Source organism: Artibeus jamaicensis, unplaced genomic scaffold, assembly GCF_021234435.1.
Source record: "Artibeus jamaicensis isolate MK-2021 breed Jamaican fruit bat unplaced genomic scaffold, CSHL_Jam_final contig_700, whole genome shotgun sequence".
NCBI lineage: Eukaryota > Metazoa > Chordata > Mammalia > Chiroptera > Phyllostomidae > Artibeus > Artibeus jamaicensis.
In genome coordinates, this window is record NW_026521930.1 from 5,986,949 (window position 1) to 6,014,509 (window position 27,561).

General features: G+C 50.6%; 2 protein-coding genes across 5 annotated transcripts; both read right to left on the minus strand.

Annotated features, from left to right (window-relative positions):
• Nucleotides 1–6,768: 6,768 nt before the first annotated feature.
• FBRS (fibrosin) lies at nucleotides 6,769–19,019 on the minus strand. 2 transcript variants are annotated; one of them, XM_037134338.2, is made up of 18 exons: nucleotides 17,455–19,019; nucleotides 16,987–17,166; nucleotides 16,277–16,312; nucleotides 16,149–16,178; nucleotides 15,061–15,109; nucleotides 14,684–14,978; nucleotides 13,045–13,346; nucleotides 12,651–12,838; nucleotides 12,494–12,538; nucleotides 12,187–12,282; nucleotides 11,882–11,950; nucleotides 11,071–11,100; nucleotides 10,609–10,680; nucleotides 10,194–10,314; nucleotides 10,008–10,088; nucleotides 9,003–9,086; nucleotides 8,660–8,867; nucleotides 6,769–8,550 (listed from the first exon to the last, which is right to left on the minus strand). In XM_037134338.2, the coding sequence occupies exons 1-18, from the start codon at nucleotides 17,896–17,898 to the stop codon at nucleotides 7,959–7,961; spliced, it is 2,922 nt and encodes a 973-aa protein (XP_036990233.2). In that variant the 5' UTR covers nucleotides 17,899–19,019; the 3' UTR covers nucleotides 6,769–7,958. The 2 variants fall into 2 exon arrangements, with proteins under 2 accessions (XP_036990233.2, XP_036990234.2); XM_037134339.2 differs by lacking the exon at nucleotides 16,149–16,178.
• Nucleotides 19,020–20,341: 1,322 nt separating this feature from the next.
• On the minus strand, nucleotides 20,342–25,520 carry PRR14 (proline rich 14). 3 transcript variants are annotated; one of them, XM_037134342.2, is made up of 12 exons: nucleotides 25,230–25,520; nucleotides 24,364–24,435; nucleotides 24,074–24,242; nucleotides 23,331–23,452; nucleotides 23,072–23,258; nucleotides 22,749–22,792; nucleotides 22,446–22,555; nucleotides 21,547–22,144; nucleotides 21,344–21,413; nucleotides 21,171–21,262; nucleotides 20,822–20,893; nucleotides 20,342–20,729 (listed from the first exon to the last, which is right to left on the minus strand). In XM_037134342.2, exons 1-12 carry the CDS (start codon nucleotides 25,424–25,426, stop codon nucleotides 20,471–20,473), a joined length of 1,992 nt encoding a protein of 663 aa, XP_036990237.2. In that variant the 5' UTR covers nucleotides 25,427–25,520; the 3' UTR covers nucleotides 20,342–20,470. The 3 variants fall into 3 exon arrangements, with proteins under 3 accessions (XP_036990237.2, XP_053527669.1, XP_053527668.1); XM_053671694.1 differs by lacking the exon at nucleotides 25,230–25,520 and adding an exon at nucleotides 24,920–25,088; XM_053671693.1 differs by lacking the exon at nucleotides 24,364–24,435.
• Nucleotides 25,521–27,561: the final 2,041 nt, after the last annotated feature.

The window sequence follows — 27,561 nt, forward strand, 5'->3', positions numbered from 1 at the left end:
GATTTCCAGTCGATTTCCATGTGCCATAGCACATGCCTGGGTTGCACAAGATGCAACCACACATTGATACTTCTCTCCCTCTCTTTCTCCCTCCCTTCCCCTTTCTAAAAAAATTAATTTAAAAAAATCATTAAACAAAATGAAGAAAAGTGTCATTTGCTCTGCTCAAGGTTCACTGCCTACTCTGGATTTGATGGGTCCTCGGAGATAAGCTGGGAGTGGATGAAGGAGGGCAAGAGAAGACTCCCTCCAAGACCCAGGGCAGGGCCTCCCACCAACTCTGGGAGGAGTTGGGAGGAACTGGGAGCTTGGTAAAGGCATTCATCAGTCTTATCCACCACTGCCCACCTACCACCCCAGAACCTAACAAAATGCCTGGAATGTAGAAAGTGCTCCACAAACACTCTTTTTTTATTGCTTTTTAGAGACAGAGAAAGGGGAAGAAAGAAACATTGATCAGTTGTCTCCTGTATGCACACTGATGGGAAATTGAACCCACAACCTAGGTATGCCCTGACCAGGAATCAAAATTGCAACCTTTTGGTGCACAGGACAATATTCTAACCAAGTCACCTGTCAAGGGCTCCACAAACACTCTTCATAGTCTATTCTCCACACAGTAACCAGTAACAGCCACACTGACCTCCTGGTTGGTCCTCCTATTACTGCTCAGGGACTGCACTGCTGCTCCATCTGCCTAAAATATCCCTCTCCCCCGTTTTTAATTTTGGTATTTTAAATTTTTGTTGTAATAATTTAAACTTATATTTTAATAAAATTATGCATATAAATATTTGGGTTTTTTAATTTTTAAGAAGATTTTATTCATTTACCTTTAGAAGGGAAGGGAAGAGAGAGAGAAACATCAATGTATGGTTGCCTCTCATGCGCCCTCTGGTTTGCAGGCCTGCGCTCAATCCACTGAGCTACTCCAGCCAGAGCAATATTTGTTTTTTTTAATTATAGAGGGTATACCCTGAGTAGTATAGCTCAGTTGGTTGGAGTGTCATCCCATAACTGAAAGGTTGTGGGCTCAATTCCTAGTTGGGCACATACCTAGGTTGCAGGTTCTGTCCCTGGTCCAACCAACCAATACGGGAGGCAACCAACCAATACTTCTCTCTTCCATTAATGTTTCTCTCTCTCCCTTCCTCTCCCTCTAAAAGCAATGAAAAAATGTCCTTGGGTGAGGATAAAAAGTTTAAAAAAAGTAAAAAAGAAAAGCAGAGAGAGTAGAAACTATCTCTGCTTCCTATAAGTTCCTGTTACAAAATTCTCAGGTATCATCCTAGAAATATTCTATGTGCGTGTATATATGCTCTTCCAGTACAAATGTTAGCACATTATACACACACAGTTCTTCACCCTAAATTTTTTAACACTACATCACAGAGCTTTTTCTGTCTTCCACATCTGCAAACACAGACAGACACACTCCATTCTTTTTAACTGCTCCATGGTGTTTATGTATTTGATGTTTGTACAAGTTAATTTAATAGATCCCTATGAATAGACATTTGGCTTTTTTCCAGTTTTTGTGCAATGACAAACAGAGGTTCTGGAAACATTCATTATCATTATTGATTTATGATTCATATACCATAAATTCACCTTTTAAGAATTTGGGGTTTCTTAGTGTATTCACGAAGTTGTACAGTTATTACACTAATTCTGAGAACATTCTTTTTTTAAGATTTTATTTATTTACTTATTGGGAGAGGGGAAGAGAGGGAGAGAAATATCAATGTGTGGTTGTCTCTCATGTGCCCCCTCCTACTGGGGACCTGGCCCGCAACCCAGGCATATGCCCCGATTGGGAACCAAACCAGTGACCCTTTGGTTCACAGGCCAGTGCTCAATCCACTGAGCCACACCAGCCAGGGCCTGAGAACATTCTTAAACTCACATTTTATGGCCTTGTATGACTTTGTATGACAAGGAGGCACTTCTAGAAGTGTGACTGATAAGCTTTAGAGAAACGATTCTTTCCAACGGGAAATAAGGTGGGACTTGTTGATCACCCACAAGCAAAAGCCCTGGGCCTGCAGGGGCATCCAACCTGAGGCCTGTGGGCTGCATATAGTCCAGAATGGCTGTAAATGCAGTCCAACAACAAAAAAAATCATAAATTTACTTAATTTTTTTTCTTGCTCATCAGTTTTTGTTAATGTTTATGTATTTAATGTGCAGCCCAAGATAACTCTTCTTCCAGTATGGCCAGAGATGCCAAAAGTTTGGACAGCCCTGGCCTAAAGGCTTGGAGTCACCACATTACTCATGCCACATTGCACACATGCCCATGGCAATCACTGCCCAGTCCCTTAGAGAAGGTGAGGTCTACCCAGATTTTCACACGTTAGATTTACTTGAGCAGGGCAGACTGCTAGGTATTCTAGTTAGTACGTGCTGATGATGGGAACTGCACCAACGTGTGTAATGTAACGTCTCAATTCATAAACCGTGCTGTTGTACGGAAATGTCATTCTTCTGCTTCAGAACTCTCCCAAAAAAAAGTATAGCCCAGAGAAATAAACTCTGCAACAGCCAGAATCTCACTCATAGTAGAAGCCAAAGTCCTTAACAAAGGCCAGCAAGGTCCTACCTGATCTGGTCCCTGTTCACTTCTCCAAACTCATCTCCTATCTTTCTCCCTCTCTTACTCTGCTCCAGCCACACTGGCCTCCTGGCCGGTCCTCCAGCCCACCCAGCACATTCCCACCTCAGGGACTTCACAATGCTGCTCCCTCTGCCAAAAGCATTTCTCTTCCAGACAACTGAAGGGCTCCTTTCCTCACTTCATTCCCATCTCTGCTCCCTTGGCACCCCTAAAAGAACTCTGGTTTAATACCTCTACATAAAATAGCACCCTGGTACTTTCTAGCCCATACTCTTCTTCTTCTCCAATCAATGTATATTTATTTATTTATTTTAAATGTTTTTATTTATTTATCTTTAGAGGGGAAGGGAAGGAGAGAGGGAGAGAAACATCAACGTATGGTTGCCTCTCGTGCATCCCCTGCTGGGAACTGGCCTGCAACCCAGGCATGTGCCCTGACTGGGAATCGAACCTCGATCCTTTGGTTTGCAGGCCCGCGCTCAATCCACTGAGCTACACCAGCCAGGGCAATGTTTATTTATTTATTCACTTTCTGTCTAAATTTTAATTCCTAGAGAAGAAACTCTCTAGAAATTTAATCTCCTAGAGAAAAATACTTTTGTCCTTTTTGTTCACTGCCATGTTGTCAAAATAGTCTGGTACGCCATAGGTGTTCAATATTTGTTGATGGAATAAACAAATAAATAGCTTTCACTAAGGCACAAAACAAAGGTTATAAAAATCCTAGACACTTTCCACAGGGTGGGTCTTAGGTGGGGAAATAAAAGAAAAAAAAATCCAAAAGGTCAGGGGAGGGGAATGGACAAAGGACCTGAACAGACAAATCACAGAACACAAAAACACAAATGACTTGTAAACGTTAGGCAATATTTTTGGCTTCACTCATAATAATAAAAGAAGTGCAAGTTAAAACTTCTGTGAGTGAGCATCTTTCATCCACTGGATTGGCAAAGATCAAAAAGCTTGGCCCTTCTGCCTGTTAGCAAGGGTGTGGAGAAACGGGTCCTCTCAGACTGCTGGTGAGTGAAAATGGTGAAAGGTCTGCATAGGACAATTTAGCAGCACCTAAATTTTAAAAGTACACTCTGGCTCAGCAATTCCATGTGCATAAATTTATCCTGTAGGCTTATTTGCTCAAGTACATAAAGATGTGGGTATTCACTGCAGCACTTCTTGTTCTAGTAAGAGACTTGAAAGGATGTAAATATCTGCTGATGGAGATTGGTTTTAAATATATTCAGTATAATTTTATAATAGAATATTATGCAGAGGCTAAGAAGGAAGTAGATCTCTATTACTAAAAAGATATAACCCACAAGAGATAGTTACATTAAAAAGAAGTACAGTATCCAGAACTGTGTGTACCATATGTAAATATTTGTCTTAAAAAAAGGAACTGCTCTGGAGAAATAAACAAGAAATCAATATGGTGTCTGTGGAAGGGCAGAATATAGCAGGCGAGGAGTGATCAAAGGAATAGAGTTTTGACCTTTTTTTCATTTTACAAGATAGAAAAATTTTAAAAGATTTTTAGAGAAAGGGAGGGAGAAAGAGAGGGAGAGAAACATCAATGTGCGGTTGCCTCTTGTGCACCCCCAACTTGGGACCTGGCCCACAACCCAGGCGTATGCCCTGACTGGGACTCGAACCAGTGACCCTTTGGTTCACAGGCTGGCACTCAATCCACTGAGTCATACCGGCCAGGGTACAAGTTAGAAACTTAAAAAATATATATATATTCATTCATTCATTCATTTATTTATTTTTAGAGAGAGGGGAAAGGAGGGAGAAAGAGGAAGAGAAACAGCAGTTGGCTGCCTGTCTCATGCCTCCAAATGGGGACCTGGACTGAAACCCAGGCATATGCCCTGTCTGGGAATCTCGACCTTTTGGTCTGCTAGTGGGTGCTCAACCCAGAGCCAGGCTAGCTATGGCTAGAAACTTTTAATGTCAATTACATTAGCTGCTGTTTTTAACTTTTCAAAACAGGTAATACATGCACTTGAGCGAAAAACCCAGAGATACAAAAGGATAAACAGTAAAAAGTCTCTACTAAAAAACAAAGCAGGCCCTGGCTGGTGTAGCTCAGTGGATTGAGCGCGGGCCTGCGAACCACACGATCGCGGTTTGATTCCCAGTCAGGGCACATGCCTAGGTTGCAGGCCGGTTCCCTGCAGGGGACTCATGAGAGGCAACCACACATTGATATTTCTCTCCTTCTCTCCTTCCCTTTCTTCCCTTTCTCTCTAAAGATAAATAAATAAAATATTAAAAAAAAAGAAACAAAGCAGAAACCCCCACTATGACGGGGGTATGTCAAAGGGACACAGGAGCTAACTGAATACTGGAGAGTAATAAAGTAGTACTAGAGAATAACCTAAAGTATAAAATAAATGCTCATGAAACTGACATAAGCGATTGAATGAATGAATGAATAAATAAATAGGGAACAATTGCCTGCGCAAAAGAATTCAAAATAATTTATGTTGACCCTATGCTCTCAAGAAGGTGAAGCATGATTTCCCAACTCCTGTAGTATGGGTTGTGCATAGTGACTGCCTAAACAATAAAATATGGAGATAATGGGGAAGAGTAACTTTGCAACAGAATCTGACAAGCACTGCCTCAGCCAGGTGATTAAGGTCAACATCAATAGTGACCAATCATCTTGAAGGCATGTACCCTTGATATAATGTAATGAAAATGACACTGGGCACTTTACCTCTGCTCCCTCCTCAAACCTGTAAGTCGTCTAATCTTAAGAAAAACAATCTCCAAATCCCAAAGGCCCTGGCCAAGTAGCTCAGTTAGTTACAGCACTGACCCAACACACCAAGGTTGCAGGTTTGATCCCTCCCTGGTCAGGGTGCATACAAGAATCAATGAATGCACGGATAAGTGGAACAACAAATCTCTCTCCCTTCCTTACTAAAAATCAATTTTTTAAAAATCCCAATTAAGGGACATTTTATATAAAATACTTGACCAGTATTCCTCAAAACTGTCAAGATTATCAAAAACAAGTCAAACTCACAGTCAAGAGGAGCCTAAAGACACATGACGACTAAATATAATGTGGTGTCCTTACAGGATCCTGGAACAAAGGACATTAGGTAAAAACTAAGGAAACTGAAAAAAGTATGGACTTAAATTAATAGTAATCAATCAATACTGACTCACTAATTATAACATATGCAAGGTGTTAATAGAGGAAACTTAGTGTGGAACATATAAGAATTCTCTGTAATATTCTTGCAATATTTCTAGAAATCTAAAACTGTTCTAAGTGTTTATTTTTAAAATCTTCCCCAAATAAGTATGTTTCCTTTCTTCTCCGGACTCCTTAAACTTGCCTATTTTGATATAGGGAGATCATTTCTAATCTTTTCCACTACAATCAATAACGCCACTCTAATTTAGTGAATGTTTACTGCGTACTAAATTCTGTGCTAAGCACCCTTTACATGCATTATCCCATGTAACCATTACAATGAGGCAGCCTCTCTAGCTCATTTTAGGTGACTTATTATTTAATGATTACATCAAATAATGATGTTAAGGGTAAAAAGGTAGTACATTTCACAGGATAGCATTTTTCTACAATACTTTAGGCAATAGTCAAACTGAAAGAATATATCTCTGACAATTAACAGTGTTTTCTCTGAGGGGCGGGATTATAAGGGACTTTCCTGTTGTACTGTTGTGATTGAAGTGTTTTACAACAATCATGTATAGAAGAAAAACCAACAGATTTTTAAAACATAAGTCTTTTCTAACATAACCATGCATGTACATATATGTACAGGTAAAAACATAGCAAAGGAACCTAAAAAACATATACCAAATGGTTAACAGTGCTTACCACTGGGGATGAGTGTTGGCAGGTGAATGGGAAACTTAGTTTTACCTTTTTGTAATTTGAATCTTTCATATGTACTCCTGGGTTGTATGAAACTGTGAAAAACTCCAGTACGCAACACTCTAATCCATTCATCCTGAAATAGTAAAATATCTCCCCAGCTTGTGTGTGTGTGGGGGGAACCTTTGTCAGGACATGGACTGTGCTGTCTTTATCCCTCCCTGACCCCAGAACCCAGCCCCAATCCCCAAGCCCAGGTGACTCACACACACTGAAAGAGGAGCCAAGGGGCCTCATTGTAACACTCATTTTTATATAAATATCCGCAAGTCATGTTACAGAAGAAGCCCCACCTGGGAAAAAAGTCAACATTATTTTGTTAACCTGACCCCTGCCTTCTAGGCTGGGACCCAACCTGGGGGCACCTGCTGCTTTGGGAAGGCCAGGGCTGCTGCCAAGAGGCTGCTGAAGAAGCTGCCTATATGGCCCACCCCCAAGCTGACCCCCTTCTTTGGTGTGTGGTACATGGTGACCTTCTCTGGCCCTCCTTCTTAGCCTGGGGCAGAGTGCTGGGAATAGGGCTCTAGAGAGCAGGGCCCAGGAATCCTGGGGGCACTTGGAAATGGAGTGAGGAGACTGAGCCACTAAGAAAGAAGTAGACTCTGAAGTTTAAAGGTTGAGCCTTTTGGGGATGGGGGCACTCAGAGGTAATAGGAACAAGTAGGGGGAACCTGGGCTGTCAGCCAAGCAGGAAGCATTTGCCCTTCTTTCCAGCGTAGGCACCCAGGTCCCTTCTCCTATTAGTCCACTTCCTGCTGGACCCCATATTCTGAGGGATAAGCCCTGGGCCTGCCTGTCCCCTTCCAGCTCTTCCCCCTGCAATCTTCCCTCCCCCCACAGAGAAGCCAGAGGCCAGAAACACAGCACCAGTCTGAGGATTTAATTAATCAGGAAGGGGGATTACTGGGAAGGGCACCCCTGTAAAAATGTACAAAAGGTCTGAGGGGCTATGTGAAAGGGGAGATAAATATGTACATGGAACCCCCCTTCCTGTAGCCCCTCCTTCCCCAGCCCTGAGAGGGCATGAGGACTTGGTGGTAGGTGAAGGGGAGGGGGGGCACTTTGGCCTCTGGCTTAGTGAGCCCTTGGGGAGGCAGGCCAAGGGCCTAGGGGCCCTCAGAGGGAGCAATGGTGCACCTCAGGAGATCATGAGCTATGACCTCTGAAATGACCCCCACTCTAATGTATGTGTATACACACACTCCTCTCTAAAGGTTTGTGACCTCTGCCCTCCCGATGACCCCAAGGTTCATCAGATGCTTCATCTCATGGGGGCTGGGGCTCTGCTCTCAGGTTCCATGAACTCAGAGGTGGCTGGTGAGGTCATGACCTTTGCCCTCCAGCCCTGGCTTAAAACCTCAGCTCTAGGATCTTATCAAAAGGAAAGGGGGATGGAGCTTGGCCCCTGCCCCTCCCCTTCCCTCACCTGTCAGCCCGGGCTGGGCCAGGGGCCCTAGGTGGGGAACTAGGCCGAGGGGCGGGCACGAGTGGAGGTGGTGCCCCCAAAAGGGCTCCTGGTGGGGTCTTGCTGAGCAGGTGAGGGGCTCCTGGGGCCGCAGTAGGTGGTGGTGGAGGAGCCAAACGGCTGTATAGCAGAGAATGGGCAGGCTCTAGACCATAGAGGCGGGCAGCAGCCACTGCCCCGGGTCCAGTCAGCTCCTCACCCGCCTCATAGAAGCGGGGTGGCCTTGCAAGGCGAGGGGGCCCTGCCAACCAGGTTGGCTCCAGGAAGCCAGCACAGCGCTCAGGAGGACCAGGGCCAAGAAAGGGGGATGGCCGGGGCCTCTCAAACAGCAGGTGAAGGCCCTGAGGCCCAGTGGTGGCAGCAGCAGCGGCGGCGGCAGCGGCGGCCGCAGCAGCTGCAGCGGCAGCAGCAGCGGCGGCGGCAGCCTCCTCCTTCCGTTCTTCCTTTACCCGCACAGATTCCTTGGCTGGCCTGGCCCCTTCCTCACCAGCCCGGGTCTTGGGAGTAGCAGGAGATACTCGGGGCTGGGGCCGTGAGAAGGGGAGGTCCCTAGGGGGCAGGTATGGGGGAAGAGAATAAAGGTACTCTAGAGATCAGATGCAGGCTGAGGGGGAGGTGAAGAGTAGGGAGCTGGGAGGGCAATTCTGGGGAAGCATACCTGTCTTTCTCCTCCTTGGTGAGAGAAGACTCCCTCCGCTCCACAGGCCGCTCCTTGTCTGAGCCTGGAGTCCGGGCGGCCTCAGGGGGCCGGACCCAGGCAGGAAAGGCCAGAGGACTGCGGTGCAGGCGACCCCATGGATCTGGGGGGGAGGCGAAGGCTGGTGGTGCCCCTGGGCTTTCTTTCTGGGCAAAGACGGCGCCGGAGTCTAGACAAAGAGCAAAACAGAGATTGACAGGAGCCAAGAATGGGAGGCCCCACTTAGGCACCCTCTTAGTCTCCTGCTTTAACACATTAACTCACTGCCACTGCCCCTCACCACCCTACCCCATCTAGCACTCACTGAATGTGGGGCTGCCCAGGCCTCCAAAGGCCCCATTGGAGAGAGCAGCCAAGGAGGCGAAGCTTGTGGGACGCCCAAAGGGATCTGTGGGAGAAAAGGGGACAGTTAGAGCATTGGGCAGCTTACTCTCAGCAGCCACTGAGAACTAATGGAAAAGGCTGGTCAGCAAGCAGGCCCTGAAGACCTCAGGAGCTCTGTCTTAACAACTAGGTATCAAGCACTTCCTCTCGGCCCTGGCCAGGTAAGAGTTCTGACATGCATGAATTGTTTAACCTCACAAACCCCATTAGGCAGACAGGATCATTCCTACTTAATGATGATAAAAAAAGGTTCAGAGAAGTGAAGTGACTTGCCAACAGTCAACTAACCAGTGAGTGGTACCTCCAACCTACAGCCTCTCTGACTCCAGAGGTCAAACTCTTAACCCACTCTCCCCCACACGCCAACTACCCAGAGCAGCTCTATAGCAAGCCAGTTGCCTGGAGACCTCTGCTTGCTTCCTCCCACTTGACGTGCGGGGACCTTTCCAGACTGACACTACTTGCACGCATGTGTCAAACAGCCGGTCGAAACCACTAACCCAGCCCACTATGGGACCTTACGATTTCCTCTTCCAGGAACACCTTTCCCTATTCCATCAGGCTCAGATCCTCCTTATCTACCCAAATCCAGGTTAGATCCCCCCCAGTAGCAGGCATGAGAAGGCTAGGAGCCAGTGACCATGCTCTCTTCCAGGGCTGTGCAGCCTTCCTCTTACCACCATTTTCCGAGAAATACCTGAGCTAGCAGAGATTAGCAACCGCTCTGCCCTTTCCTACCCCATTTTACAGACGATGATGAATCAAGGCTCAGAGGGAGTACAGTAACTTGCCCAAGGTCACAAAACAAGTGGAATCAGATCTACTCTAGATTCCAGTTGCCTTTCAGGTCTAACTTCCATCCCCAGTTTGAGAACTGGAAGTCAGAGACAAAGCCTGAGTTGCCCCACATGCCCTTGGCTCTTACCAATGTGGGTGCTGGGGCTCAGAAAGGGTCCATGGGCCCCGGGAGCTGCCGTAAAAGGGTTGGCTGCAGCGTGGACGGCACCTGGGGCAGAGAGGTGGGAGATTCTGATGAGGCTGAGTGGGCACAAGGTGAGTGTCAGGTTAGAGATGGGAAACTTTAGGCCCTAAAAAGTCTGGCCAGACTCACCAGTCGCAGTGAAGAGGGAGGCAGCTGGGTGGGAGAGCTCCTGGCCAGTGGGCAGGGCCCCATAGGGCCCTGGAAGGCAGGGCAGGAGATCGTTCCGAAAGTCAAGCTTGTGGGAGTCACCCTGCACAGGACAGGGAGAAGGGCAGTGAGTGAGGAGCCAGGCTGGTCCTGCTCTTGCCCTTCCACCCCTAAACCCTGCCCCAAGGGCTGGCTGGTAGCAAGAAGGGGACTGGGGACCCTCTCTCACCCCCATCCTAGTTAGCCAAAGAACCTAGTGCTGCTAATTGCAGAATTGCTCCAACAGTGACTGGGGACAGGATGGGATGTTTCTGGCCAAGATTCTGCCAAGCTCTACTGAAGGTAGATGCCCAGAGTTCAGGCAGGCCCACTCTCCCCAGCCCTCCAGCCCCAGTACCTTCATCTTTTCCTGGTGTCTCAGGATCATGTAAGCCACACGCACGTGCATGGCACACCACTTCCCTGGTTTCTGCCGCCCCAAAAAGATGACCAAAGGAAAAGGGAAGGAAAGAAGGTTCACTCGTCACCCACTCCAGGCCTGGCCCTGGGCTCAGACTTGCTACACATTATCTCCTTTTATCATCTCTACAACTGAGGGATGACTAGGTCCATTTCAAAGCCTAGGAAACTGAGGCTCAGAGAGAGAAACTGTCTTGCCCAAGGTCCCATAGCCAGTTACATCTGAACCCAGGTCTCTGGCTTATGGTCCTTTTGCTTTCTGCTATTCCACATCTGGTTGCCTCTGTATCTTGGACTTTTCACTTATTCTCAAGCAGGAACCCCCACCCTTCACCCCTCAGCCAAACACCCTGACACCAGCCCCCAGCCTCATGCAACCTGAGGTCCTCACCAAACTCACCCTTAAAGGTGGCCGGAAATGATCAGGGATCTGAGGATGGCAAAGCAGAGATTGGTGGCAATTCAGACCTGTTTACTGACCTGGACACCTTATTGTCTGTCTCAGCCCCCAAGTCTCCCCAAACATCTCCCTGAACCCTGCGTGGCTCCCTCAATCCTTTCCTGCTTGTGATGAGACTCCTTCCCCCACCTCTCCCAGTCTGGTCTTCATCCCTCCAGCACCGAGTTCCTGAACCAGTTCTAAGAAGATCCTTTACTTGGAGGGCTAGGGAGCAGGTTGGTGGGTAGGCAGGACACATCCCTCAACAGAAGACACCCTATTAACAGCTTTATGTAATGAGGTTCTGTTTAAAATTTCTTCAGAGAAAAGCATTTACTACTGCTAAAAGAGGTTAAAAAACCTCTAGTCTATCCTTTAGGAAATACATCCTGTGTTTTTCCACACTGTTCCCAGAGCCCTGTCCTCTAAGTGGGAGGGAAGGCTTGGGCTCCTTGTGCCCCTTCACAAAGGGACAGCTCATCTTTTCACTGTTTTATGGACAGGACTTCCCGGTATGACACGATGTGGAAAAAAAGTTTTCTCGTTTAAATCTGAAAACCCCTACGAAAACCACTGCCCTGGCAATCTTATTTCTTGGGCAACTTCATGAAATTCCTATTCCTCTTGCCTGGGAAATCATATCATTTATATAAGGGACATCCTCAACCACATATTAAAGGAAGAGATCAATGATTCATTCTCAAGTCAACCCTCCTGCTCAACTGAACAGATCTTCCTACTCCAGGAGAACCTGCCCTGGCCCCCCCCTCACCTGTGTCCCCTTTTGGGGAAGCCCGCTTGGCACTGGCCCCAGTCGTGGTGGCAGCTCGGGGTTCGTGCTCTGGGGAAGGGGAGTGGAGGCATCAGTCAGAATAGCTGGCACTAGATGTAAAATGGGTCTAGAACCAAGCTGGGGACTGGGGCAGGAAGGGAGCATGGCTTTGGGGAGACCTGGGTCCACTGGGGGAGGACAGGAAGATGGGCACGGTTTGGGGAAGAGGAAGAAGGCATGTGGACCTGGAGGACCTGGGTCTTAAGGGGTGGGAGGTGGTGGTGGTGTCCAGATTGGGAGCTCACCTTGGGCTGGAAGGCCCCCTGCAGGGAACCAAAGGAGACAGCCGGCGGGAGGCCCGGAGGTAGGCCGGGCACTGCGGGAGGGAAGGCCGTGTACGGCTGTGGAGAGAAGGGAACTAGTCCAAGCTGGGGATGGAGGTACAGCCCATGTCTGGTCTGCCCATCAGTTCTTTGGCCTCCACCCTAAAGCCCCCCCAGGGAGACCTCTCAGGCTCAAAGCTCCTGCTTTTCAAGCTGAAGACTGGACTCCAACAATTAGCGCCATGCGCACTGATACATCTATACCCACACACCACACACATGCACTCACATTATGCCGGAAAAGGCCTTCCATCTTTCCTGGGTATTTCTCAAACTAGGGAAGAGAAGGGAAGAGTAAGCTGCTAGCCAGGTACCCAGGGCCTTCCCCTGGAAGCCAGACCCTCCCCCCAAGTCTCGGAGCCTCATCACCAGCCCAATGAGCTCACCATGTGGGGGCCGTGGGGTGGCAGCAGACCCGGGGGATAAGGGGTGAAGTGCTGGTGGGTATGCTGGTGGGTGTGCTGGTGCTGGTGGTTGTGCTGGTGGAACTGGAAAGCCAGAGGCCTGGCTGAGCCCCCTGGCCCCACCACCTCGGGGTAGCGAGAGTTCAGGTCCTGGCCGATCAGGTCCTGCTCTGTGGGAGGGGAGGGGGAGAAGGCTTTAATATCTCTTGCCACCATATCAGCCTCCTTGGGCCCGGGTGACTGGACTTCCCTTTTGGCCTTGAGACACTCCCTCCTCAAGCCCTGCAGTCTGCTAAGGTCCAAATGCCCCAAAGCCAACTGGGTCTAAGCCCAGGGCCATGGCCCCCCACCCCCCCGGCCAGGATCCCAAACTCACCAGAAAGGGCGTTAGCGGCTGAGGCCCCAGGGTGCCCTGGCACCTGCAGCAGGGGTGGGGGTGGGGGCAGGGTCGGGCCAGAGGAGAACAAGGAGGGGTGGTGGGGTGGGGGTGGGGGCCGCAGCCCAGGGGGAGGAAAGCCGTGGTTGGACAAAGGCAGGGGCAGTGAGGGCGTTGGGGGCCGGTGGGTGAGCTGCGCGGACGAGGAGGAGGCAGATGAGGAGGAAGAGGACGAAGAGGATGATGAGGGGGGAGGCTGAGCCACGGGAGGGGCCGGGGCCTTGGGGGGCGGCCGTGAAGAGCTGGGGAGAGAAGTGGGGAAATGAGTGAAGGGTTGGGAGATGCCAGCTCTGACAGGAATGGGTCAGAAGCCTGGGCGATACACCTTGACCTTGGTTCTCCAACATGGAAGGTGGTAGAACCTGGCCCCCAGGACCTCCACCCCCACCCCCCAAGGACCCCATCCTCAGACTGAGGTACCTCCCTCACCCAACAACCCCCTCTCTCCTTCTCTTGGTCTGGTCTTCCATACAGGTGCCTCTGATGTCTTTGGCCACATGACTTTCCCTTTTCTGACTCAACCACAGCACAAAACATATCATTCACTTTGAAGCTTAATTACAACAGGCCACTTGGGTTCCTACCCTATGACAGTGGAAGCAGCACCGTGCTGGCCTGGCCTGAGAGTTCGAGGCCCATCTTGCCATTAACATCCTGGGTGACCTTGAGCAAGTCACTGCCCCTCTCTGAGCCTTAGTTTTCTCAATAAGACAAAAAAAGCGATGACGACAATATAGTACCAATAATTCTTACCCTTTAGCGAGCACTTACTTACTGTAGACCAAGTGCTGTCACTTGTTTTACACGCTAATCCAAGTGTAAAACATTCCTCCAACATTTCACACCACCTTCCCAATTGCTGCTGTACCCATATAACTACCTGTACCATTTACTTCTTCCTTTAACATAACACTTTTATTTTTTACTTAGCTTCACCCAAGCCGTAACATGTGAAATCAAAGGGCTGGGGTACTATTTATTTTTTTCTAAGGCACGTAAAAAGCTGAAAATAATTTACTCACATAACATCTGAGATTACATCACACATCACTAACGATGAGCACACACACTTTGGGAAACACCGCATTAACTCACAATTAGTCCTCAAAACAGCTTTAGGATGAAGGTACCATTATTATACCATTTTTAGAAAAAGGAAATTGAGGCTCAGAGAGGTTAAGTGACTTCTCAAAAATCACACTGCCAGTGAGGGGCAGAGCAAGAATTTGAATCCAGGTCTGACACCAAAGCCAGCACTCTTAATCATCATGACAGCATTTCCCAAAGTATGTTCTGAAAAAGACTATTACTAGCAGATGTGCCTTGCAAAAAGGCCTCAGCGGCAAATAATACTGGGAAATGGCACAAATTGGATTCCCCTGCACGGAAATATACAAAATGTTCAGTTTTGTAAAAATCATTTAAAATTTGTTTTACCCAGTGTATTTCAAACTTTTCAGTCTCAGAACCCTTTTTCGGATCATATCTCAGATGTACTAGCCCATGTCCCAGCCACAGAATGCAAGGGTTGGTGCCAAAATGACCAGGTCTTTCCAGACCAAACCCCTAGACCACTTACCTGCCAGTGCTGAGGTCCAGGCTGCTGCCATAGGGGGAAGTGCGGAGGCCGAAAGGTGAGACCCGAAGCTGCAGCTGGGGTGGGGGTGGCAGACTGGGGGTGGCCGGTAGGGGTGCTGGGGCTGAGACAGGAGGCCGAGGGGCTGGTGGAGGTGGTGGTTCCTTCGGGGGGAAAGGCACTAGCAGCGGATCGGGCCCAGGGGGCTGTTCCTGGCTCCGCTCCAGGCCCGACACTTTGGGGACTATGGAGAGTTTTGCTTCACAGTTCCCATTAAAGGCGCCATGAGGGCCGGAGGCTGTGAAGGCAGGACAGCATATTAAGACCCATGCTCAACCCAATTCCCTCCTTTATCTCCAGCCCCAGCCTTCTGGACCAACCTTTGCTGGTTGAGACAGTAAAGGATGGATCGAGGTCATCATCGGAAACCTAGGGAAGAAGGGTAGGGACAGGGTCACGTTCTGATTAGGCCAGACCCTTCCTCAGGAAGGCCCAAGAAGCTCTGCAGTTTGCCAGGAACTGGCAGTAGTGGCAAGTCTATTCCATCACCTTAGTTAAAACCCATTAAAGACTGTGTTCTAGGGTACCTATGCTTGGGGAAAAAGAGTGAAGCAGCTGAGCTTAAGACTCTAATAGTCCAGGAGGCCTAAATCATGCCAGCACTAAAATAGCAGAGAAGCAAGGAAATCAAAACAAAAATGCCGATATCACTAATTGGCCAATGGGCCTACCTGACTTATTTAAGTGTTACCAAAAAATTATAAACTAATTGCTGATATTTAGAAATCCAGATTCTTTATAAAAACTCAGACTTGCAGCTTCTCTTGAGAATGGGCCCCTGATCTCACATGGCAACAATGAGCTAGTAACTAGATAGTGGCTGCCCCCTTAAAATGGACAAGAACTCCCTGGTTCACCATAGTCCCTGTCCCGCCAACTTTTAAAACTAAAACAAGACACACACCAGGGAGTACACATTTAATTAATTACAGGGGTAGAGCACCAACTGTTAGAACCCATTATTTCAAAATAAGCAAGTCAGCCCTATTAATAAACTGAAATACACCTTTATAGTGTATGGTCTTGTGCCAACTACAATTTCTTAGTATCCTAAACATCATGGTCTTTGCTCAGACTCTAACCTATAAGACTGATGGCTAGCAGGAATGACCAACTTGGTTCCACAGCCATTCTGAATTTCTGGGGAGAACCACTGGTACCTTAGAGGTTTAGAAAGGATGACACACCAAGCTAGGAGCCTTCTATTCTTTGGTTGACTAGATATAGTCACTAAAGAAATCATTTGCTCTCTCAATTCCCCCATCCTAGAAACCTAATTCTGGCTCAACCTAACCCATGTTTCCCACTCAAGAGGAGACTGTGTGTGCTGCACACAGGAGCCCTTTAAGCTGCAGTTCATTATATAAGCTGTAACACTGCCCACCCAGTAAGTTCTAGCTCCACTCACCCTCTCGTCCAGATCGCTTTCTGCATCACACTGGGGAGAAGGAAAGACAGAAGTGTCACAAAAGGGAAGGAGTGAGGCCCAGAGATGGAGTACAAGAGGCGGGACCAGTACAGGCAGAAAGCACTTACTATGTATCCAGCTTCTAGAGAGTGACGGGAGGAGGCCTGAGAAAGATCAGAGTCCAGAATTAAGGGAAGCTGACTGGTGAGGCCTATGGACAATGTCTAAACTCCCCTACAAGGCATTCAAGGCCCCTCGTGACCTACTCTCAATCTCTTTCTAGCTTCTTCTACTGCTATTGCCCTCCCTTGTTCCCAATGCTCTGGCCATTTCCCGAATACCCCATACTCTCATAGCTCTGTGCTTTGTCCCAAACAACTTTGCCCTGTTTCTCAGCAAAACTTATGACTATTCTTCAAGGCCTGACTAAGATATCCTAGGGGGCTTTCCATAACCACAACCCTCCTCCCATCCCCCAGGCAAAATGAGTGGCTTCCTCATGTGGGTTTCTGCAGCATCTCTCCCAGATCTCTGCTTTCTTTAGCTTCTCAGGTTTTAATATAGATATTTGCTTGGAGACTGTTTCTTTCTCATCAGACTGCCACCACCTCCAGGGGGAGGTCAAAAACACATCTAATTCATTTATGATTCAACTAAGTCCCTTTGATATATCTCTGAATTATCCATGTTGAGGCAGACTTAGTTCCAGCCAGAAGCAGACAAATCTGACTGTGGACATGTCTTTGTTAGATTTGGATAAGTAGGGAGCTCAAATCTGCTCTGCTTTCATATTTGTCCTTAGATAGTTTCAAAAGACAGGGATCTAGGACCAACTCACCTCTTTCCTTCTCCTTTTATTGGGCCATTTTCTGGCACGATCTCCAGAGGGCGGCCCAGGCTCCCGATCAGAGCTGTCCCCTGGCTCTCCAGTGGCCCCAGTGGAGCCCCCCCTCTTCCGCTTCCCAGAATGCTTTAGCCGATGTTCCAATCGTTCTGGGGGCTGAAGAGAGGCATCCTTCTGTGGAGGAGGAGGTGGGACAAAAGTAGATGGAAAAAGGAAAGCTCCCAACCTCTCTAGGGGTGACCAGGATACCGAAGTGGCTCCCAAGCGGGTAACCTAGTTGGTCCCTGGAGACTACCTCTACCTCCTCCCACCCCAGGGCGGGGCAGAGGCCTGGCCAGAGCAGCCGGTTGCTCTGGTTTGGGGTGCCAGTATTCCCCCCACAACTCCACCCACTCCAGGAACCATACCCTTCTCTCTGCCCCTGTGGAGCCCCCAAAGGTCCCCAGCCCCATCAAACCCCACCTGCAAGGCCTCAAGGCTGGCGAAGCTGGCGATGGCAAAGCCATCGATTAAATCCTCCTCCTCTTCTTCCTCCTCTTCAGGCTCCTCCTCGGCCTCCCCGTCGTCTGCACCCCCCTCCTCCTCCTCCTCTTCTCCGCGACTACCGGAGCCGGCAGGGCGCTTCCGAGCTCGGGGTCGCGGTGGCCGAGGCCTGGGACGCGGCCGCCGCCGTCTCGGGCCTCCAGGCCGTTCTCCAGACGAAGCTGACGACCAGGGCCTGGCGGGCGGCGGCGGCGACGACGAGGATGAGGATCCTCGCGGGGCGGCCAACAGGGCCCGGGGTGCGTCACCACCAGGACCTCGGCGGCGCCGCTGCTCCCGGTCTCGGTCTCGGCGCGAGCAGCGCCGCCGCCGCCGCTCTCCCTCAGCGGCCCAGCCCGGGCCGGGAGCCGCGGCCGTCTCCATGGCGACCGCCCTCAGTGCCGCATCCGGAGGCGGCGGGGCCCGAAGCCGCCTGTCCGCAGGCCTGGGGTCGCAGGCGCGGCGCTGGCTGTTGCACAGGGACCAGAAGGCCACGCTTCCTCTTTAAAGCAGATTCTGATGACCCGGAGCTTACCCCAAGGCCAAGGCCTGGGGAACCGGCGCCGCCCCCGGGGCGACAAGCCCGAGGGTCACCTCCCCCTCCCGAGGGGCCGGCGGGGACAAGACGGCGAAAAAGGGGCGGCCGTCCCTTTAAGACGAAACCTCAAGTTGTCCAGCCCCTGGCCCCTTTAAGACAACTCGACGGTGTCCGGCCGGCCTAGTGTGGCGGCCGCCCCCTGCCAGGGGTCGAGACTAGTCTCCCCGAAGAAGAGGAAGGACCACCCCCTTTAAAAGGGACCGAAAGCTCGCCCCGAAACGCAGACCTTCCCTTTAAAAGTGTCTCAAGTCCTCCGGCTAAAAGAGGCCACCCCTTTAAGGAGTCCTCAAAACAGCAGGCCGTCACTTTACAGGATCGTAGTTTGTTTCCAGTACTCCACAATCGGCCGCTTCCCCTTTAAGTTGAATTTAAAGGACTTCTGGAGTGGGGGGAAGAGGAGGTAATAATCCTCACTGGCTCCAGGTCTCCGAACAGCACAGTTTTCAATTTGTCAGCTTCAGTTCGGCGGCTTCCCCTTTAAGGCAGGAGTTGTAGTCTGCCGAGCCCAGTGGCCACCCCTTTAAGAAGATTTAAAGGGGCCTCCGCCAGTCCCAGCTCCTCCAGCCTCCGCCTCCGGTCGCCATGAAAGGCTCGGGGTGGGGGCGGGACCGCGACGGCCAGCCCTCCAAAGCCCCGGATGTGAGGCAACGGTGACGGGTAGAGCTTCTCTGTCTGCCGACATAAACGTCTCTTCCTCCTTTCCTCGTCTCTGTGTGACTTGCTCTTGAAGGGATCCCAAAAACGGCCGTTGGTCAGCTGGGGAGCTCCAGCGCACCCTGTTGTCTCTCTTGGAGTCTTGGGCCTCTTCTCCGCCAGGACTTCCCTGCCCCTCCTCCCTCTTCCTCCTCAGCCTACGCCTCTTTCCTCTCTCTGCCTCCTCCCACTCTTTGCCCCTTTACCCCGGCACCCCTCCACAAGTCTAGTCGTTGATAGGTGGAAAAGTGTACGTCAGGGTGGAGGGCGGAGTCAAAATCTGGGAGTGGGTAATTTGTAACCGCCCTCAAATTCTGGATTAGGTATACGTCAGAATAGCTGCGTCGTTCATCAGGTCTCGTGACTTGACTGGTTAGAAGTAGGTGCTTGGGTGGTTCTGCAGAGGACTCCGCCTTTTCCTGTTTTTCGGTCATTGGCCCACTTTTTGACGGCATCAAACCGAGCAGCCGAGTTGTGGTGCGGGAGGCTTGAGGAGCGGTTGGCCACTGGGCGGTGCGCAGCTGCGGAAGGTACCTGTCGACTTCCACTTACGTCGTCTTTGCCTTTCCGCCGCTCGGCTTAAACCAAAGGCCTCCTGGCTTCTCGTCACGCGCTTGTCAATACCGTCGTCTGGGGAGCAAGTTGCAGGATCAGCTCCACGGAGCAGGGTGACCGGGACACGCGGTGCCCCTGGCGACCGCCAGAGGCGCGAGGAGAAAGCCGCGTCGCGTTTTCTTTCGGTTTAATGGAAAAGTGCTGGCTTGTGGTATCTCCGTGATAACTACAAAAAAACACCTTGCTCTTGTATGCCAGGCACTTCTTCACATATTTACTCATTGAGCAGTAAGGGTTATTTTAGTATAAAGTATTGATATTAGCCCCATTTTACAGAGGGGGAGGGGATCGATGCACAAACATTTAGCTTGCTAATCAGGATTTGGGCTTGACCTACCTCTAGTGTGTGCTGTTAGCCACTGCTGTATTTTGCCTCTAAGTTATCAAAGCTGTAGAGTGCCACTTCTGACCTCTGTTTGCCTGGGTTATCTTTTTAATATATCACAATGATATATTCAGTGTGCTTTCCAATGTTTATATGGGTATAATCCCCTCTCACTGGGTTATGAGCAAATCAAGTACCATGACAGTTTTTCAAAGGTGCCCAATTGTAGTTGATTACTCTTAGTTCTTGAATCCAGCAGCAGGTGCTGCACTGCATGATAGGAGGAATTCAGGGCCATCTTGATCATGGCCTTGGTCCATTCTGGGATTTTCAGGCTCCTCTTTATTGTGAATGAATTGGGAGGGCCAGGGTCCAGGATCACAGTATCTTCTGGAACAGATTCAGAAGTATCCCTCCACACAGGAAAAATCCTCAAAAGTTATCTCCAGTGACCATTTCCTGATTCTCTTTCTGTTATCTAACCCTCATTGCCTTCCCTAACACCTCCCCCATTTCCCAGTTTTTGAGTGCCAAAGTAGAAACATCAGCCAATATTGCCGATCAATCTCCCACTCAGCTAGGAACATACAAAAGAATCAGAAGTATATTGAAAACTTTACTAGAAATATAGAGAAAAAAATGAAATGGCCTCAAAGGCTTCTTCTCCCTCCTGGATGGATGTACAAATAAACAGATGAAGCTCCTAGGTCTGATGGGGCGGCTCCCTAATCCACTTCCTCCTCTTCCAGGAGCAAGGCATCCAGCTCCTTCAGCCGCTGTTGCAGCAGGGGTCCCACATCTGGGCTGGGGGCCATATTGGGAGTAAGGGTCCTGCTAGCTGCAGCCCGGACCCCACGAGATGGCCTCCGGGATCGAGGAAGGCTGCTGTCCCGAAATTCCACAGCCCGCCGCAGCTTCCTTGAGCTGGTAAAAATCAGAGTCCCGTTGCGCTCCCTCGGTTCTTCAAAGATGGTCTCAAAGGTCCTGGACAAGGCAGGGAGGGGCGCTGGTTACCAGCAGGCCCCCCTAGTTTTAGCCTTCCCTCTTATCAACCCCAAACCTTTAAAACTTCTCACCTCCTGGTTGTAGGTGATTGATAATTCTTGTTGGTGTAAATTTCTTCCAAGCTGAACTCCTTCTTGTTCAACCTGGGAGCAAAGAGCAGAGACCACTAAAAAACCTGGAGCCAGTGAGGTCTGGAGAAGTGATAAGCAAGGCCTAGTCTGCATTTCAGTTTCTGGGACATGCCAGGTGTTAGGAGTACTGCCTGAGGCAGACAGATGGTTCTAAGCACAAATCATGTTCAGACCAAATTGGACTGGGTTCCCTGAGAGGAGACAAAGCCATACTTCAGAGAATGTGAACCTACATCCGCCCTGTTTGCCCTGTTTGGCCAGGGCAGCTCCATACACAATAAGCATTCACCTGATTGGTCGAGGCAGCCCCATTGGTGTAAGGTTTAGTTGAGGACGGGCCACTGTCCTGCGTATTCTAAATCGAGAAACCTTTCCCATGGTCTGCAAAAATGGGACAGAGGGTAAGAATGCAGCATGGGAACAAGCTTCCACTAATCTCCTCCCCTTCGTCTGTACACCTACCTTGGTCTCGGGGTCTGACAGCACTTGGTCCTGTGAGGCCTGTGGCTCCTTCCCCTTGGTTGAACCCAGCCTACAGAGAATGTAAAGGCTCAGGGTCAGACAACATTCACAGTAGTGTCCCCAACTCCTGCCCTCTGGATACTAGGGAAGGAGGCTAGGCCTGGACTGTGGCCAGGGATTTAAAGGTTTATTGAGAGCACTACCTGGGTTTTGCAGGTTCAGAGAAGGAGGAGGAAGTGGATGCGGTGGACGAACAAGATGTGATGAGGGGAGGAGAGCCTCCCACTCCTCCAAGAGGGAAGACCTCTTTCCGGAGACAGGGTCGAGGGGGTGGTGGTGGTGGGGCTCGAGCCATCTCTCCACTACCCACAGTATGTCGCCGAGGCCGTGGCCGGCTTGGGTGGTGTGAAGACAGGGGCCAGCTGCAGGTATCTGAGCCAGGAGGCCCCAGGTCAGGGCAGGAGTGGCTTCGGCCCAGAGGTGGCTTAGGGAGAGGTATGGGGGGATGATGATCTTGAGCTCGCCACTGGTGGATAGGAGGGCGGGGACTGACAGATGCAGGACTCTCAGCAGCCCTGGACTGCTCAGCCTCTGAGATGGCAATCTTCAACTCCAACTTCATGGGGGGTGATGGGGGTGGGGGCTGTGGGGCTTTGTTGGGTGTGAGGAAGATGTCAGCAAAGCTCTCCAGCTTGGAACGAACGGAACGGAAGAGGGGTGCCAAGCCCCAGGGACTGAGGCGGGGGCGTAAAAGGCTGGATGGTGGTGGGGTCGATGGGGCTTCCAGAACAGGATCTGGGGCTGAGGAAAGGAGAGGGTCACAGGTGGGCACTCCTTAGCTGCAGGTGGCTAAGCCCCACCTCAGGAGCTTCAGTCCCTCCCCAACACTAACTTGCCCAGAGGAAGCCCATTCCTAGATAAAACTAAGCCCCAAATTTAGGAGTTGAACATCAGGCCTCTGAAGTTGAAATCCCATCTTCATACACCAAGCTCTGCCCTGGGAGAGGGGTTAATCCCCATCCTCACCTCTACATCTCACACTTCTAAGCTCAGCTACGATTTGCCAGAGCTCTGAATTTCTTCCCTCTATCTCAGTCCTTACCTGGTGATAAGTTCTCCAGAGGGTCTGCAGACAGGGCAGATGCCTGGAATGGGGCTTCCAGGTCCTTGGGTGGAGGTATTGTCTGGTGAACCATCATCATGGATTCAGCTCTGGGGTGAAGGAGCAAGGTAAAGGCTTCCAGATGCAAATCCCGCCTGAACCAGCACCTCCCCTGTCCCTTAAGGCTACTGAGGATACTACATCGAACTACTGAACAAGAAAATTCTAATGCCCCTAGCTCTGGCTGCCTGGACAATGGTTGTTGTCTAGACATCTCCATAATTCCTTCCCCAGCCCTCTCACCTTCTCGCTGGGATGATGAAGTTGGAAGTCTCGTCCATGAAGCCCTGAATATAAACAGGAGATGTTTGTGGGTAGGTAGGGAAGCCCCCTATGGCCTCCTTAGCTTCCCACATCCCGACTCTCTGTCTCCAGATAACCTGCCTGGGTTCACACCAAAAATTTTTTCATATAGGTCTCTGTTCAAGTAGTGTCTTCCACCTAAAATGCTGTCCTATTTGAGCAAAATGTACCACAGACTCAACTCACCTACACTTGTCGCCTACCCACATTGGAGTGCCTGCCCCCAGCTACACCCCTAATGTCCATACTAGAAGTCCCCATACCTCAGCTGGGGGTCTTGGACTGGCAACATCTTCTAACATCACCACCAGAGTGGGCTGGGGGGCCCGGTCCACCTCTCGTGAAGGGTCTTCCTCTAGGCCAGGGGTTGTCCTTGATTGATGCCTCAGGGTGGAAGACTGGTGGATGCGGCTCAAGGGCTCTCGGCATAAGTGCAGTGGGCAGGGAGGCCTAGAGAGGGAACACAGAAATCAGAGGGGCTCAGCGGTGTCCCCAGCTTACCCCATATTCTGCCTTGCTCACCTGGCCTGTGACGACCACATGGCCTGTCTGGGTGGCGAGGCAGGCAGCTGGTTGTGGACAGAATCCCAACGGTTGCTGCAGTGCCATGGGGTAGAGGTCTCCTCTTGGGGCACCAGGGGGACCTAGAAATATTAAGAATAAGGTGACAGAATGAGATTGGAGTGGACAGGGCTTCCCTGTGCCTAACTATGCCCTATGCCAAAAAGATAACAGAGGTAGTGGTTTGAATTCCCTCAAGACCTCCAAAGAAGCGAGTCATCCTGAATTGGGGGCCACATAGTACTCTAAGCTACTGGTGTGGGAGTTGGGGTAATCTCACCCAGGCTCTTTGGAGAAATGAAAAAAAAAAAAAAAAAAGAGGGTGATTTTGGGTTAGTTACTGCCCTGTTTGGGGCCTCCGTTTTTCACTGTAAAATGGAGCCAGTGATGTCAGTATGCGTCTTAAGGATTGCCTAAAAGTTGGGCTGGGAAGAAAGCAGAAGGGTTTCTTTTACTTAAAGAATTGTAGGGATGTGGTTCCAGTCCAGCACTGTTGGCTGTGGTGAATGGGCACTAGAGACCCTGCCCAATTTGAGGCTGGAGTTGGAGAGCCAAGCAGAACTCTAATATTAGAAAGGCTGCCTGAGCGATGTCTGTGAGAATGAGGTGTTTGGACCTCAATTATCCTCGCTAGTGATTTGGCCTGATTGATACTGAGAAGGGACCTGCGAAAGAAGAGAGCCTCTTCAGTTCAGGGGGCTCACCACACGGGCAGCCATGACATCTTCCAGTACCACGGCCAGAACCCGCCGAGAGGCCTTTTCCAAGGGTGAAGGAGCCACTGGGGGCTGCAGCCTCGGCCGTTTCGGGCTTCTGGCTCCCCATAATGCTCGACTCAAAGGCTGGCGGCACAGACGTGGCTGGCCAGGTGGGCTGCAGGATGAAAGCAGAGGGCGGTCGCCTGAGCCTGTGGTTGGCTTTGTGATTTCCCCCGTACAGTGGCCAGGCTCCCCGCTTCCCGAGCTCAACACAGGCTGGCAGGGTGCACTCTCACCTGGATTCCCCGGGCAAGTCCATTGGGGAAGCGGCGGCTCCGGGGAGTCCCTGGGGGATCCCAGGCTGCAGCCTGGGGTGGGAGTGGGGGAGTGGGGGAGTGGGGAGTGAAGGCCAGCCCTTTTCCTAGGGCTCCGCCCTTCATGGTAGCCCGCAGCTCCCGGTAGCCCAAGGGCCTGAGAATTGGGGTGCAAAAGGGCGCCCCCGGTCGGCCGTCCCGAGCGGGCCTTTTCCCACTGCCGCCGCAGCCGCCACCGCGATCAAAGGATCACTTGCGCCAGATTTAGCACCTGCCGCAAGAACCTGGATTGCAGCGGCCCCAGTTCTCCCACGGCCTGAGCCTCCTGAGGCCTTTGTCTCCGTAGATTCCGCCCTGAGAGGCCCCCCGGGATCAGCTGGGATCCCGGTCCTGGGAGGCTCAGTTTCCGCCCGATCCCGCTGCGATCCCTGTCCACTCTCAGTGAGTGGCTAAGGACTCAGAAGCAATACACCCAAACACCGACGTTTCTCCCTCCCACCAGATCCCCTAAACTGGATCCAAGCGGAAAGAATCCTACAGTGCGTTTCCTCCAATCAGACGCCGCGGGAGGATCCTCCTCTCCCTGTAAGCTTCGATTCTGCAAAGCTTCACTCAAGGGCCGCCCGAGCTTGAGCATCACAAACTCAGTCAGGATCCCGGGGGATCCACTGTCCAGCAGATACCCCCTCCACTCCAATCCCGGGAGGTCCCGCCCCCAGACCCCTCCCCCCACCCTCTCCTTATCCCCGCCCAGCGCTCTCCTCAGCCTGGTCAAATGCTTCCTGCCTTCCCTCCCTCCTCCCGCCCTTTCTCCAGCCGCTCCGTGCCCTCCCCCGCGCGCTGCTCACCGCCGCCTCCCGCCGATCTCGGGTCTTCGATGGCTCCCACCTGCGGCTCCTTTAAAAATCAGCCTTACCCTGCACTGCCCAACCGCGGAAGGCCTTCTTCCTGGAGCCTCCAGGCAGTGACCAATCGCCGGTCCGCGTCTTCCTGGGTGGTGAGAAAATAAGTGAAGCCACCTGGCAGCCATCATTCCTAGGGGCATGCAGCCAAATTGAGCAGCACTGCCATTGTGGTTGAGGGCAGATGTCGCTGTCCTGGAAGAACCAAAGTAATCCGCTGCCGTCACCTTCGGATGTCCAGGCAGTGGCGGAAGACTACGCCAAGTTTCTTGATATAGTGGGACAACAGTAGTGAAGCTAGAGTGCTGCCACGTTTTTTAAGGGCATCTTCCGGTTCTTTCGATTTTTTTTTTTTTTTTAGGCCAATCGAGGTTAACTGAATGCTAACGATATGTGAAATTCCCAATTTCCTAGAGAGGCTCCATCGAGGCGGTTTCGTACAGCTCTGGGTACCTCTGCTGGGTTCCCACCTCACAGGCAAGAGTTTGGGAGTGGGTGGCCAGGGCCAGAGACTAGGGTGGGTACCCTTTCCGGCTCCGTTGCTCGCGCGGTGTCCTGTAGAGACTGGGTTGAGCCAAAGAGGGGAAGAGACTGGGGGCGTTGGGCTTCAAGAGGTGTTGTGCACCTCTTCCAGGAGAAGTAAGGGTTTCTCCGTACCTTGCGTACGTCTCAGTAGAGTAACGTCATTGCAGGAGACCAATAACCAATTTGTCGTGCTCGGTGGGGTCCAGCCTCTTTCCTTTCAGCTCCAGTCTCTTTCGAGCCCTCTTTCAAGAGGTGCGTGGCCGATGGGGCGTGGAAACAGTCCTAGTGGTAAGGGATCGGGGATGTACTCCCGTTGCCTTGAGAGGCTGCATTAAGGAACCTTTATCAGCAAGCCAGGCTGTTGGTGGGAAGTGGGTAAGTCCTGCCTTTTTGCATTCATTGTGAAGGCGCTCTCCCTGCCTAACCAAAGCCTGTTCCTCCATTAGTTCTCCTTCCCTGGTCCAAACCAGTACATATTTTCTTTTCTTTCTTCCTTTTAGAGGGAGAAAGGAGAGAGAGAAGTCACTTTGTTATTGTTGCTGCTGTTATTCCGCTTAGTTATGCATTCATTGGTTGCTTCTTGTGTGTGCCCTGACCAGACATAGAACTCGCAATCTTGGCATATCTGGACAACGCTCTAACTAACTGAGCAGCCCAGCCAGGGCCAGTCATGTTTTCTTGATATGAGAGCCTGAAGCCTAGAATTCTTAGCCTGAGAGAAAGGTGCATATCCAGCCCAGCATACTTCTTTCTTATGGAATTAAATGATAAAAATAACGACAGAAAAGATTCGGAAAGAGCAGATTGAGTAAGAGTTGGTGTGGAAAATGAAAACCCCCCAACTTCATAATCTAGGACTCATCCAGATAGCTCTCAGCTCTCCCAGGACTATAGCGACTGTAATGGCTTGCTGGATCCTCTGGAATTCCATGATGAGTGGAAGTAGGCAGCATCTCTTTCAGCTGCAGGTATTCTCTCCTGGATCAGGACTGGCTACATAGTGCCTAAGGATGTTCCTTGGGGGTATGGTGGTGTTTGGAGATCCTTCTCAACCTTCATGAGTTAAGAGGTCCCCCTGTAGGCTCTCATTAATTGCTTAAACATACAGGTGCTTCCTAGGTCCAAGAAAAGCTGCCAGATCTGAGTTTTAATTCTGTAGGTGTCTTGAAGAACTCAACACCAAGGGCAAAGGAAGTAGTGTTAAAGAAAGGGCCTAAAACTGAGAAATAAGGTAGGGAGGGCCCAGCCCTATAACCCTAACCTGGGCACTAGAGTTCATCAAGTTGAAGTCTAAAGTAGAGCCTGGTGTCTTGGCCCCCAGCCCGGGCTAGCAACTGTGAGGCTTCATAGTTTTAAGGTCTTACATCTGCCCTCTTTGTGACTACCATTTCAATAATCCCTATCTTACCTACCACCTGTGTTCACACTCTAAGGTGCGGCCAGAGGCCCCACACAGCCTCCAGTAAGGCAGGTAATGTGCCTGGAGATTGGCTGTTAGGGTACATCAGTGTATCATTCTAAAGGGACCCTGGGCCCTTTTAGATTCTGTGTCTCCCACCTGTTTAACTGTTCCCTGGCTTCAGTAAAATGAGAACAATAAACGCTGTCATGCCTATATCAAAATGGACTTGGAAAATCAAGATAAGTGAGAAATCACATCTGAATGTGCCTGATAAATCAGTTAAGTCTCAGGCTACATGTAAAAAGAGGATGATAAAAACTGCCTCTTCTTCCCCTTGGAGAGTTGTATGCC